The sequence below is a fragment of the Colias eurytheme genome, chromosome 15 (assembly GCF_061535395.1).
Source record: "Colias eurytheme isolate Ceu_HAF_F1 chromosome 15, ilColEury1 Martin Lab GWU primary, whole genome shotgun sequence".
NCBI classification, from domain to species: Eukaryota; Metazoa; Arthropoda; class Insecta; order Lepidoptera; family Pieridae; genus Colias; species Colias eurytheme.
The window spans coordinates 12,028,792-12,044,605 of record NC_142994.1 but is presented as its reverse complement, the minus strand read 5'-3'; the positions used below and the strand labels follow the sequence as shown (position 1 = coordinate 12,044,605).

General features: G+C 32.9%; 1 protein-coding gene across 1 annotated transcript in view; it reads right to left on the bottom strand.

Annotated features, from left to right (window-relative positions):
* Positions 1–15,814, bottom strand: part of LOC149902615 (protein O-mannosyl-transferase TMTC1-like) — a 148,766-nt gene that overhangs the window by 55,314 nt on the left and 77,638 nt on the right. Inside the window, exon 3 of the mRNA XM_090110115.1 lies at positions 7,726–7,903. Coding sequence (XP_089966241.1) covers positions 7,726–7,903 — 178 coding nt within the window. The remainder of the gene's footprint in view (positions 1–7,725; positions 7,904–15,814) is intronic.

Sequence of the window (15,814 nt, the reverse complement as noted above, 5' to 3'; positions counted from 1 at the left end):
TATTACATTCTTAACACAAATATTCAATGCTATACTGCGTCGTGAGTTCATTCCTCAACAATGGAAAACAGCCGAAGTAATACTTATTCTCAAACCTGGAAAGGAGCCGGATAAAGTAACATCGTATCGCCCCATAAGCCTGCTGCCCATACCATCTAAAGTTTTTGAAACTCTTCTTATGAAAAGACTCCTACCTGAAATAAATAAATTACAGATAATACCCTCACATCAGTTCGGATTTCGTGTGGCGCACGGAACAATTGAACAAGTTCATCGGCTCGTTGAAAAGATTAATACCGCATTTGAGAAAAAATTATACTGCTCGGCAGCCTTCCTCGACATCTCACAAGCATTCGACCGGGTATGGCATGAAGGTCTGATGTATAAAATACTTAAAATACTTCCATCCAGATTTCATCTATTGTTAAAATCATACCTAACTCAACGTCACTTCTACGTAAAGGTGGGAGATGAAAGATCCGATATACACGACATCAAAGCGGGTGTTCCACAGGGAAGCGTAATGGGTCCCATGTTATACCTTATATACACATATGACCTACCCGTAACTACGAATGTACTTGTGGGAACTTTCGCAGACGATACTGCACTGTTGGCTACTCACGAAAACCCAGTAATTGCGTCCAATATTCTGCAACGGAATCTAAATGAGATGTCACAGTGGCTACGAGATTGGCGCATCAAGGCTAACGAGGTCAAATCGGCTCATATGACCTTTACTCTCAGACACAACTCTTGCCCTCCTGTTAAATTAAACAATATACAAATACCCCAATGCGAAGTAGTGCGATACTTGGGTGTACATATGGATAGAAAACTTACTTGGAAAACACACATTTTTAATAAAAGGAAATCTCTTGGGCTACAACTTAGGAAGATGTACTGGCTACTGTCGCGCAAGTCCGGCCTGTCGCTGGATAACAAGCTACTCCTTTACAAATGCATACTGAAGCCTATGTGGACGTATGGAATTGAGCTATGGGGCACGGCATCAAACTCCAATTTGGAAATCCTGCAACGGTTCCAATCAAAAATGCTGCGGATGATAACAGATGCCCCGTGGTATGTCACAAATAACCAACTACATCGTGACCTAAATATACCCCTAGTGAAACAGGAGATCTCCACAAGGCTGAAAAGCTACGCAAAACGTTTAAAAAACCATCCAAACGCACTTGCCTGTAATCTGATGGATACGGAAATCCGACATTTTAAAAGAATTAAAAGAAAGGCCCCACAGGACCTCATAATATGAGGTCTTAGCATAATATAATGGATTGGTCATTGGACTAATACCATTCAAGTCATTTATTTTACCTTCATAACCTCTAGCTAAATGCCTATTTTCAGGCAGATTGCAAGAAAAATCAGATATTAAAAAAAAAAAAAAAAAAAAAAAAATATATTTCAGGGAAAAGTATGTTTTGTACAGGCTAGAGGTTTTTAAAGGTCTGATATCGATCGTCCGTTTGTGTTTTTATAATGATTTTGATGTATAATCAATTTTTCATTTTTAATTTATTATAGGCAACCACTAAATCTATCCATAATTAACAAGAGCTACATTTCCTTCTCTTCCTAATTTAGTTTGAGTTGACTGTTTATTTACATTTACCGGGAAATTTTAGCGGTATTGTTCACTCAACATAGTTTCAAAACTTTCAAACTTAAATATTTATTTATACAAGTATAGTTATACTTGTTTCAGAAGCTCTTCCTATCACATTATAAATAATTACCAGATTCAGGCAGATTCTTCTCCCTTCTTACCATCATTAAACTTCCTTATACATTCTTCACAAAACCCATCAAACTTTCTATTTGTTTTTCTATTACATGAAATTCTTAAACGTCGGAATGATATGTAATACAAAAATAAATTGCATTGTATAAATATGTATAAAGGAGAGGCTTAAGCTAAGTTATGGCGCTGCTGCGTCATATTTCAAGCGTGATACTCTCGACGGGGAATAAAATCATATTACCATTTCTCAGAAAGAAATTACAAAACAATTCCCTAAATATCACATTATGTTTATGCAAGTATTAGAATATCCTATTTATGTCCTTTGAATATGTTATTTAATAAACTCAATTCGATATTTGGTGTTGGTATTAATATTATTTTGCATGATCCGTGAAATTGGGAGTGCTTAATGTCAATCTCATCTTATCTTTTAACGGAATAAGTTTATATAGGTAATCTAACTAGCTAGTAGTTAGATTATATAAACTTGTTCACACACATAGATGCTATCATTACATTGTATTGAATCTCATATAAAGCCCTCCATTCGCACTGTAATAAAATTTAAGTCTCTTTAGTTATTTGCCGGATATTTCACATCAGTTTCACGTTGAAGCATTTTTAACGCTTATAGACAATTTATCTTCTGTGACTAATATTTAATTTGCCGCGATATTGCAGTGTGATCGCAGATAGCACCACGACTGAAGCGGATTGCTTATACGAGAATATTAAAACTCATAATAGAACAAAAAGGCGAACGTCCCATTTCTGCGGTTCATTTTATACCAATAGTTTTCACAACGCAACGCTTTTTTAATTTCCACAAGTGCACACAACGGAACAAGACGTCCCATTTATTCACGTAAAATCCGAAGCGCCCCAGATTTTAACGCGGCGACGTGAATCCTTCTTAAATATTTTAAATGTTCGGCAAAAGTTGTCGGAATCTCGTCGAGAATTATTTAACAGTTCCCTTCAAGTTTCACACACGGGGGTAATTAGGAATAATACTTCGCACGATGCGAACGTAGCGTTATGAAATTGATGAGGGAACCAGGAGCTCGCTTCTTATTTATTACGGCACGAAATTTAAGTGGATTCGTATGTAGCGTAGCTTGTTTTAATTTTGAGTAATCATTGTACGTTCAAGTCTTTGGTAATATTAAATGCGGGTAAGTTGCGAGAACTCATTAGAAACGTTATGATATATTGGCAGACAGTGGAATCTGTTTAGCGCCAACATTGCGACTAATAAAATACAATATGATAGCATATAGGCGGAGTCTTCGTTGAGTTTTTGTTTCTACTTTTTGGCCGAGTGTTCGATTGATCCCATAAAAAACTATATCATGACTTGTTTGTTTCTTGGGTCCGATGCGTTTACGAATTTGTCTAATTACGTTACTTGCGCTTACAATAGCTAGCTATTTAGCCTTTGTTAAACTAAGACTACGTATGAAAATTCTTAAAACAATAGCCAATTTCTTTAAGCCAATACCTAATTTCTAAGGTCTATTCTCATTAATATTATAGCGCAGTTTGAATATTATTGGTTCGATTATAATCAGGTCGCGAACATTTTCATCAAGATCCACATCCCCTGGGGAACCAATTAAGATGGCATCTGTTCGCTTATTAACCAGATATTCGGAACGTCTACTTTCGGCTGCATAATTTGAGTTCTGAACATGGCTGTATTAATTGTTGCTTTTTCTTGGCTATAAATTATGATATAAAGTCATACAATGTACGTACTTAATGTCACTACCATAGGTCTGAAGACTACAACGACACCTTATAAGTCAAAATCCGTTCAGCGGTTTAGGCTGTAGGGCGTGTCAAAGAAAATATTAAATGTATACCACATATATGTATATACATTTATAGACACTTCTTTCTACTACCTTATTACCTAAATACCCTCATAGAGCAAAGTAATATAAAAAACAGCACCGAAAATAAGTAAAAACATTCAATCAGAGTCTGATAAGTACATTCCAATCATCTAGCTATCATATAAGCTTTTTACGACTTGTTAAACATTTATCTGTACAGAGATAAAGTAATCCAGCGAGGGTCGTGTCCCAGAGCAGATAGGCCTAATTTATGCTAACACGACCTGATTCGCACTGCTTTTAGTATCGATTTCTTTTAGAAGCTATCGGCTTGTCTGCTTCTATTTATATAATACGTTTGCTATTTGCATGAATTAAATTCAAATTGAAGTTGGATATAGGATTTTGGCGGAAATGAGGTGAATGATTGGCATATAACTTGGAATTGCATACATTATAATTGCAGATATAGAAGGATTTATTAAGGATATTCATGATACAATATTTATTAGGCGTATCTACACAGAGCGAGCTGCCTCGCGAGGATGCTCGCTCTATATGGTATGGTCTGTTTATTTGTGTTTGAATTAATTATAACGTTAAAACACGTCATTTTACATAAAATTACAGTACATAAATCACATCATAAATTACTAAAAAATTTTATAAATAATTAACATTTTTGATAATTCTTAAAATACTAGGTATACCCTAATACGTCATAATATCGAATTCATTTATTATCCCCTAGTCTCTATTTTCTTTACTTAACACGAATCACGAAACCTCATAAATTATAATCGATCAAACCGGAGACTACAGAGCTTGCCAAAGATATGTACAATATATTATAACTCCAGTAACTAAATCTCAACTGAAAGCGTAAACAACTCGTTAAAGTTAAATGCAGTTAAAGAATTGTATCGTGAATAATATTCGTGCAGCCGACAGTAACGAGGAGGTCAAGAAATATGTAAAATCTCACAATGTTGAGCAAAATGTGTCACTTAAAGATGGAAAACACGCCTTTGTCCGGTCTGAACTTCACTATTCATGTTGATCCTTCTGCTTGTGATAGTCGGTAATTGGGATCATTTGTTATTTTCTAACGGGCTGAAGGCGTGACAGTGCTGAATATAGGATGCATTGTGGTTGTTTGTTCAAAGTTGAATAGGAAATAAGGGCCATGTTTTTTAGCCTTTCAAGTAAAGTAGTAGGTATTCATTTATCAAGTTTTGGGCTGAAGTTAATGATTTGATAAGAAGTTATACATAAATAATTAATAACACTTATTTTAAAAATATAATATCTATTGGGTAGGTAAATAACATGTTTTTTAATGTTAAAGTCAATATACACATTACACAGGTGCTATTATTTTTACGTATAGCAAAATTAAAAGATAAAAAAGGTATTAAGGTTAATTGTAAGTAAGGTTGATTGTATTGTAAAATTGTACTCTATTTACAATACAATTAAATTTAGAAAATATCTCACAAAATGCGCAAATAAAACCCCGAATATCTCTAACCCGTATCGTTCTCAAAACATAATTCAAAAGCACACGGACAAAACACAGACGTGAGGATAAATAAAATAATTCAACGCAAAAACAGCTTCCTTCCCGAATACATTTACATTAGCGTGACAGGAATGTCATACTCATCGCAATTTAAATATGGGGATAAGGCAGCGTTCAGAGAGATGGAGGGATTGGCTACGTATTATATTGTTTTTCTTAAATAAATTCTAAAATAATTTTATTTCATGTGTTATAGATAAACAAGTTACAAACTGACATTTAGAAACATAAATTTTAAAAATCCTGTATAAAAACTACACAATTAATATGTGTAAGTATGTATAAATAAGGTAAATCAATTTAATGTCAGTACCTTGCCCTACTGGGTAGAGACAGGGCGGGCGGATATTTATTATTTCATGTATTTGATAAAGTTATTAAAGTGAAACTTTTATTACATCGTCTCAAACTTTTTGGTCTGTGTAGCGCATGTCGCGTGTATCGCGGCTGCCGAGTAGGTATACTCGGCAGCCGTGAGCCGACCGTCACGCGACATGCGCTACACAAAGCAGTGTTCGGAACCGTTCGAACAGTTTCACTTTTACCGTGGTTTCATAAAACCACACACCATTTTTATAAATTGTTTATAAATGTACTCTCATATATTAATAAAATCATGATAACTTATCTAATAATTATTATCGTATTTTGTCTTTTCACAATATGTATTGTTATTTTACTGACGGGGATCGAGACTAAGGTTGAATTTGCTAGAAAACGGAGAGAAAAGAATTTCAAAGCTACGTGAGGCAGGATTTATCTTACACGATACAACTAACTGAAGTTATTATACTATGGAATAAAATATTGTTGGGAAACGCTTTATGCTATTCTTACTGCACTACTAATATTGGACTTGAGCAATATATTTATAAAGGTATGTAAACTAGAGCCGTAGTTGAAAGTATGATTTTAACCGTGTTTATAAAAGAGGGAGTTTCTACGTTACACAGCGTCTTTTAAGTTTAAATAGTTATCTAAGAAACAAAAAAGATATGGACAATTGAATTTTCTGTTATTTACAATCAAGGGCGGAATTTCGCTTATCTTTTGCTAGCCCTTAATTGATAGAGGCTTTTTAAAATATCAATGTTTTGTGTTTTTTTAGTTTCATCGCAGATACTACTGCAGATTGAAAGTTTCTCTACAATTTTATATGGTACTACACTTTCTGAAGCAAATGTATTTGAAGAAACAGAAACGATACAAGTTTCATCTTTATTATATTGATCAACGATGAAAGAAAAATATCCTTTTCACAAAGTTCAACGTACCAATAATGTAATACATGTTATACAACACTTAAGGCATAATTTCCTTTTCGATGCAGTATCTTTGAAACTCGAGCATTAAACTCAAAATGCGGTACACGCTTCCTTTTATCTTTTATTACTGACAAACTATGCATTGAATTATTCATAAAGCAAGATGCGGCTAATGACGGTATTATTTATTAACTCTCAGCGTCATCATCTCAGTTTTGCACATCTTTTGAATCTTTTCTGTTTATATGGTTTGGAATGAGTGCAGCCATTTAGTTCCTCTGCCTTTTAAAGTTTAGTCTTTTCTCAGTTCTAAATTTTATGCTGAATACTGAGCTGAGATTCAGTGGGTTATGTGAAGAATGTGACCTATTCGTTTTGAAAATATTCAATTTTATAAAGTTGGTCATGTTAATTTAGTAGGTATGTATTCACATTTTTATACTATTTTCTTTGAGGTTATTGTAAAATATTATATTTAAAAGAATAATGTTGTATCGTTATAGAATTTTCTTATTCGGTTCGAACTCTGTTCGGCTTTGAATACTGAAAATACTGATTGAAAGAGAAATAATTTATCCCTTGTATAGCTACTGTATCTTTATAATCCAAGCTTTTGGATAAATCAGTGTTTCTATCTTGGGAAATACAATAATATCTTATTTATAATATAATAATATTATTGAACACACTTTTCACTGAAATCAAATAAAATTTTACTATATACAATCTGTGATTTTTATCATATAATGAATTTTTTGGCAGTCTGCCTTTTTTATAAGAAAAATTCTTGGAATGGTTCAATCATATTAGTTTTAGTTTCAGCGGATGTTATCATCGAACCTACGAATTTTAATAAACAAATAGGTGACATGTATTGTAATAAAAAATATTATATTTTGAAAACACACAACTGTATGACATTATCGTGTATAACGTGTATACTAACTTGTTTTTACACGCAAGTACCTAGCCGCAAGTGAAATACTAGTTTGGTAAGAAAAATATACTTAACATTGTTATTGAGTAATAAGTACCTGTATATTATTATCTTTATTATTCAAAAATAATCAATACTAATATTATAATGCTGAAGAGTTTGTTTGTTTGTTTGAACGCGCTAATCTCAGGAACCGTCGAATTTTTTAAATCGGACCTAGCTTATAGCAATAATAATAGCATTAGGAGCAATGCGAGTGAAACCGCGGAGCACAGCTAGTGTTGAATAATTTTCTGTAGCATCTCTACTCCCGTTAAATATTATTATTTACATACCGCTTCAGTATGTATAGGATGGACAGCGAACAGCAGTCCCGCGAGCGCCGCGAAGGGTGCCTTCAGGCGTGCCACCACGACGCCCGCGCGTGCCACAAGCGCGCAGCACGCGGCGTGGAGTGACACGTTGACCGCGTGCCACCACCACGCTGTCAGCCCACAGAGCGTGTAGTTTAACCTGAGGAATAAGTATAAATTAAAGTTTGGCGTCACTCCTTTATTTTGTTGATTTTTGCATACCTATTTATTACCAGTCATGAATTCTAAATTCTCATCTTGAGCTAGCTGTTTAAGGAAGTAAAAAGGAGGTTTTAGTTGATTTTTTGTTAACAAACGATATTTTCTGTTCGTTTATTGATTTAGTTAAAGTCAAAGCGAAAAAGAAGTAACAAGAAAAATATCTTCACAAAATATTATTTTTGATTCCTTATCTTCATTATTAGGGTCGGTCTTTCTAAATTACTTACATAACATACATTCATACAAATACTCATAATATAATTGGATATACGGTCCTCAAATAACTTAAATAAAATATAAGATTTTATACTTACAATTTTCTACTGGAGTTCCGAAAAATTTAATAAGACAAGCGATAGATAGATGCATTCCGCATCTGCTTCAGTTTACGATATCCTTAACAGATAAACGGAATAACTTCACTCAACCATTTTATTAAATTTTTCGTGAAAGATAAAAATGGAAAATTATTTTATATAATGTAATATTAATGTTAATGTTAATAATGTAATGGTTTTGCTATATAAGTTACATGAAACGAGTGACTTTGAGTGACAATAGATTTCCAAGTACAAGATAAACATTTAAGTAAGCGCACGACATAAAATCAGGTGCTACAAACGTTAGAGGAATCATTTCCCTGGCTGACAAAGCTGCATTTAAAGCCAACGCGGCTCGCACGCCACAATTCATTCTCCCGCCATAAATAACCGCGATAAGTATAGTTTTACGTCGACACTCAAGGCATTCCGTCCGCGCCCCACATACCGCCGCTTAAAGGCTCCGTCTTACCATTGTCTCATGTTATAGTTCTGCGGTTGCAACGAAATGAGAATTTTTGAGATGGAATTCCCCGCAATTGTCCTAAATCCCGCGCAAAATGTTTCCGACCTCCTTCAAAAGAATACACTCGACCCATATTTACTTTTAATTATTTTGAAAGCATTTAAGTAAATTTTATGAATTGTTAAAAATATTTTGACGTGCGAGCGCTCGTGGTTGAATTTTATCGCAAATGAGAATCTTTTAGATATCTCATATTTTATAGAAAACGTTGCTTGCTTGACGACTGCGGCTGTGTAGTGTGCTTTTGAAACGAATTTTGTTTATTATTTTTGTGTGAACATTTCTCATTAATTGCACACCTGTAAAGATGCAACTGCATTTCGAAACTCAACATTTGTCACTCTTTATTCCAAAGTATGTCATCTAGACTTAATGATATAACCTAAAAAATTCTGACATAGATACTACACTATACATAAATCGAGAATTTACGCTGAACATGAGCTCATTTCTCAGCCTAACCGTATTTTAATTTAATCTCCATAGCCTGTTTTGGAGTGAGATTATACAACAAAATTGGGAAGTGCGGTTGGCTGTTACTCAATCAACCGAGACCGAAGCTCCCTTATCTTGACGTATTAACTTGTTATCTTCCACACTGGGAATTTATAAGCAGAATTACCTCCATCACATGTGATGTGGTTTTGATTACCTTTTATCTTCAGTTATATTATATTGGTTATATTATATTGTATTGTTATATTATATTATATTGTATTGGATTATTCAATTATGAAATCTAACGGTGTGTATGAAATTTAATGGCCATTGCAGAGGTTTATAAGTATTTGTTTTAATACTCGTGTTATAATAACATAATTGATTAAATTATATGAGGAATCAAGAGCTTTAGATCCTCAAATAGAATATAAAAATTTATCGAAAAACTTATCTAATGTCTATTGTTGTACTATTGTTCACAGAATAATTAATCGGAAACACTGTGAAGCTTCACAGTGTTTCCGATTCACGCCATATAACAACACATAATAAAACAAGTTAGGAAAAGAAAGAGCCATTGTATTTTTATTCTTTTAGCATAACACAAAAATATAATACACACCACATATTATAGCCTCAGCTTAAATAAATAGTGGCACTGGGTAACAAATTGAAAGGATTTCTATTTCGAATGGGAGTAAGAATTTTGTATCAATCAAAAAAGGAAAGCGTTTTATTTGGGACATAAAATCACGAACAGATGCTAGCGCGAAGCGACTATATCGCCCGCTCGACGTTCCGTGCACAATGTATGTGTGATGTTTCGGGGTTTATAACTAGTAGCAATTGTTTGTGCAAGTTAGACGCATTGCTAATGTGGCTTTGATTGCTATTAGAGTAGAAATGGAGTGCTGTGTAGTATGAGAAACATATTTAGGAATGAAAGTATTCTTTTACGTTATTATTTTTCAAATTCACTGAAAATAAACTAAATTACTTAGAACAGATGTCAGCTAAAAGTAAACTGTAGAGTGTAGCTTATTAAATAGACTATCTAACAATCAAAGTAATATAGAGTTCCATCTATTAGACATAAACAACAACAAACAACGAACTTCATCAATTATAATACTTAAACGGTTGACATTAATTAGCATAACGTTCAAAATAATGAATATAAAACAACATTTACAACGGCACATGTTCGTTACATCTGTCTCGAGTGAAACGATAAGCTTTCCCACAAGCTTTGAGATACATCTGTATGTGAAGGGGTGAAATCAAAGACATGGATTTAAAATGTCATTCATTTATATACATTTCAGAAAATTTAGGTTCTAATTAAAAATATAAAAGAAAAAGTAAAATTTGTAAGTAAGTACTTACTCTTAAATTGGGTGCGATAGAGCGATTTATTACGAAAATAGCAATCTAGGTATTTTTTATTCAATTATTTTATGTGTTTATTTGTTTACTACTGAGAAATATTTGTATTTATACATGGAATTTTACAGCGATTTCAATGCCAATTATCTAAAAAATAATAATTTAGTAACTGTGCAATAAAATTCATATATAAAGTTGTAGCCAACAGCAAGCTATCGACAGAGATAACTTTAAACAAATTACAAAACCGGCACAGAGACGTTATAACTGAAGAATTATCTTGAGTTACATTTTTTTTTTCATTCACAAAAATGGACACACATACATACATAATGTGTTACTGTTTATAATGCTGCTCTACAATGTTATTAAGTTATGAAATTATATATTATTGCCATTAACATAGGCAATTTGTAATATGTACATGAAGAAAAAGTTCCCTTAAAATATTCTCAGCAAAAAGAAGCAACTTAAACGAGTATACACTACGTGTAAAATACCCTAGTCATACAAGGTCAAATAAAGACTGTTAAGGTAAACAGAACATTACGTATTCAGGCACAACATCAGTTTGATCCTTTGAGCTCACGACACAAGTTCCACAAAACATGGTATACGTCACGTGGTATATAAAATATTGTTACGGCTATTGAGATAAGATACTTGGAATATCAATATCTCCTTTTATTATTCGTGTTACAGTCTTTTGAATATGTCACGACTTATATTTGAATGCAAATTAATTATAAATATGTAGTTAAAAAATATATTCAGTTTAAGGAAGAACTATTATTGTTAATTTTTCAAGGTCATAAAGAAAGGCATGTCTTCTGATTTGTAAATGAATTGGAACGAGACAAAAAACTGATTCTTGGTTTGGGTTTTAGTTGGTAGTTTTACCCGAGACCCTTTTACGAAGGGTGATACAGGGCGAAATTAACATATCTTTGAAACTCCGGGACTAGATGAAATATTTCAATTAATAATATGTTTGAAAGCATGGTGTGAACTTAAATTCATGTAATGAGATTGCATAAAACGAAAAACTTATGATAAATTACATCCTAATAAATAATTTTGTTTATAGAGAAACTGGAAAAAATGCATGTGATCAGTCATTCTCGTTTTATCAAATAAAATATAATCTATAGACTGCTTTACAAAAATCAAAAGGTAACTTTAAACTGGTTCACACTTAACAAATTGAATATAACAAAGGCTATAACAAAAAATAAGAAATGTAACAATTCTCAAGACGGCCATTATCTATATAACAAAAAGGCTAGATACAAACATTCATTAGCAAAAAGCTTTTCAGATACTTCTATACAAAAATTTTGAAAGAGAAACTGTATTTCAACATCCATATTTTAAAGTTAAGCGACTCCCGAGGAGCCGCTAACTTGATATTATGAAGAATTTATGTTTTCTTTAAATTACAATCATAACTCAGTATTGTGAATATAATAATTATGAAAACGACCTCGATTGTGGGGCTTTGTGGAAAATTTGGGACGTAATTAGGTGTAAAGGAAAATAGGTAGGAATTAGAACAAACAAACCAAGAGCTTTAGATCCTCTATGATGATGTGATCTGGTATCATTCTAATAAGTGATAGTGAGCTGTTAATTGATTCAGTAGATATGCCAACGTTAATAATTGCAAAACTGTAACGTATATTAGTTTAACTAAAGATCATTATGACTATAAAACTATTCAACGTCCAATCAAGTATGGGTTCAATACATCAAATTGAATTCCAATTTATTCATTTTTTATATCCAAAGCTGAGCACGAACTAAGAGATTAACAGTGTCTATCTAATCTGTCTTCTCCATTCACTGATCTATTGATCCATTATACAACTTGTTAAACGTAAAAGCTTTCACATTTATACAGAAAAATCTACAAAACACATAAACGTATATCCTGAAATAATACAAACGATCGCTCCGAAAATACGTTGAAAAATCCAAAGGCTAAACTTTTCATATTGAATAAAAATAACAAAGTTAAGTTACTCTTTCATTCGGATGTAAATCGATACCTTGGCGATTGAATTTCAAGTTTGAGGTAAAAATGGTTTAAATAAAAATGGAGAACTTCTGCAATAATAATATTTATTCTGGAGGAAAAAACTCAGAAGAAATAAGTGGAGGCAACGATACGTTTCGAGGGAAAGGTAGAATAGTAACAAATTTCAGCTAACAAAACAGGGGTGAATGAATTTCGGTATGAATGCAGATAATAAAATTTTATTAGACGGGAGAATCCTTGAATTTTTCTGGGAATGGCGCGTCGGATATGGAATATCATATTGTCGGAGGAGCGTCGTTAGTTATAATAGAGGTTTATTACGCAGTTTTTCCGACTGCTTGAGTTCATTTATATTAAAATAATATGTTACATGAAAGATGTATGAAATGTTTTTAACGAATTAATGAAAGCTTTATTGTACACACCAAAATAATGAAATAACATTAAGTAAAATATACATCAAATTGCACAATAGGCGACCTTATGGCTACAGAGCCATCTCTTCCAGGTAACCCAACCAAGGAAAACAGTAACAAAGAAAGAATACAAGTAGGTGGTGCATACCAAAGCAATATATATAATAATAATATAGTAATACTAAGAAAGTAGGAATATAAATAATACATAATTTACAACAATAAAGAAAATAATATATATAATATATAATAAAATAAATAAATACAGATAAGAGAAAGAATATATAAAGTCATCACTTAATTAAGGACATGTGGTAATCAAAGAGCATGTTTTTGAAAACATCAATGGATCTAGCTTTGCGTATGGCTATTGGTAATTGATTCCATAGTCTAATAGCTTTGACAGTGAATGAGGTGTTAACAAATTTTGTTTTATGTATAGGTACATTAAGGAGGCAAGTATCGTTCGATCTCAAATTCAATCCATGATTACGAGCGTATTCAAAATTATTTTTTAAATAGGGCGGGGTTCTGGGATCGAATAAAATTCCAAACAATAGATGCAGCACATGAGCATCCCGGCGATATCTGATAGGCAGCCATTTCAGCCTGTGACGATAAGCGGAGACGTGGTCAAACTTGCGCAATCCAAAGATAAAACGGATGCACAAGTTCTGAAATCGCTCAAGCTTGTCAAGCTGGATTCCAGTTAGGTCACAGAAACTGACATCAGCGTAGTCGAGGATGGGAAGAAGGAGTGATTGCGTTAACAAAATTTTGGTCGGAATCGGAAGAAAGTTTCGTAATCGCTTAAGGGAGTGGTATGCCGCAAATAACTTTTTACTAACATGTTTCATGTGCTCATGCCAGGAAAGTGTAGAATCTATATGGACACCTAGGTTTTTAACAGACTGACTGAAAGGGATTTTAGTGTCGTCAACGTAAACAGATGGTAAATTATCCCAAAATTTTTAACACTGAATACACATAAACTATCGTCTTATTGAAGCCAATTTTTGAAAGTTTTTAACATGGATTCAATCTCCAAAGGAGACTAAAATTAGATCCTTCTAAAGAAAATGTGTAAGTGGAATGCATTTTTCTTATACATTAGAAATAGTTACAGTAATACTATTATAAACAAGTCCTAAGCGCGAAAATTTGTATGATTGAAAACTGGTCTGGTTTACCACATTAAATACATCCGGGCAATAAGCGCGTGAAGCCGCTAGCTGAAGCTATCTGTTTATAAGGGATTCAAATTGCCCATCACAACTAATTGACCACACGACACAAAACAAATTGACTCTTAAACACCCAACTATAAGGGTCAATTTGATAGACACCAGCTGTATCCCAAAGTGTAATATAAACAAAAACTGCATCCCGGAACGGCACATTTCTAGACGTTAGTTGCGAAACTTAATTTAAACAAGTTAAATGAGGAAGGAAGTTTTAATTACATCCCGCGATGGGGTTATAAAGATCGATGATCTGTGCAATGTGCTCACTCATTTTGTGTGAAGTTTGGACGATTGTTAGCCAATACAATTATAATGGGAAATAGGCTAAAATATGCATTTAAGGCTATTATTAAAGAGGAAAGTGCGACACTTTCATCTACGTAAATACGTACGATTACTTTTGTAAACTGAAAACTATTGTCAAATGACAATAATAATAATCTTATATATAAAATTCTCGTGTCACAATGTTAGTCTGCATACTCCTCCGAAACGGGTGGACCGATTCTCATGAAATTTTCTGTGCATATCGGGTAAGTCTGAGAATCGGCCAACATCTATTTTTCATATGTACCACGGGCGAAGCCGGGGCGGACCGCTAGTAATTTATAACTTTGTTAAAGTTATAAAATAAATATACATACAAAATCGCTCCATATTGTTAGCAAAAGTCTGATTTTAGCATAACTAAAACAAAATATGAATAAACTGACTGAATTATATCTATCAATATAATTTCATGAGACATTATTTTATATTCAACGACACGAGAATAGCCAATATAACACGAATAACAAGAAAATCGCAAATTGTAACAGAGCACAGACAAAAACATCTATTTGCTGATCCATAGAGCCGTTTAGAAGTTAAATTAATTCTGGGAACAAGCAGGTATCAGTAATTCACCCCTTGAGCTTCTAGTATTCCACTTTAATTGATCTCGCAAGAAACCTTTTATTTTTCACTTGAGAATAATGGTGGGGAATAATGTGTTTTCTTTTGCGAATCTTTTGTTTGCGATTTTGGTATATGTTTATATCGAGGTACGTTTTTATAATTTGTTTACGTTTATAAGTTATAAGCTATTGGTGTTTCTTAGTTTATTATTTAACCATTTATTGTATTTAACTACTTAACATGAAAATGTACAGTATATAGTTATATTATAGTTGTATAGATGCGAGATAAGTTAGAGTAAGGAGGCAGTTTGTTTTCTTATATTAGCAAAGTTAAAAATGCTTGTAATTAAAGTTTGATTTAATAAAAGAAGAAAAAGTAGTCACAATAAAAACTATAAAAAAGTAATATAGTTAGGAAGTAATTGTAAGTTTAAGAAATACTCGTATCACTCTTCGATATCATGAAATTAACTGATGTTCCGTAGAGCAACTACGAGTATGTTCGTAGATGTTTCGTAGCTATATAATATGTATGTTTCTCTACGGTAGCATCCGTCAATATTTTAGGTGAGTCATTTG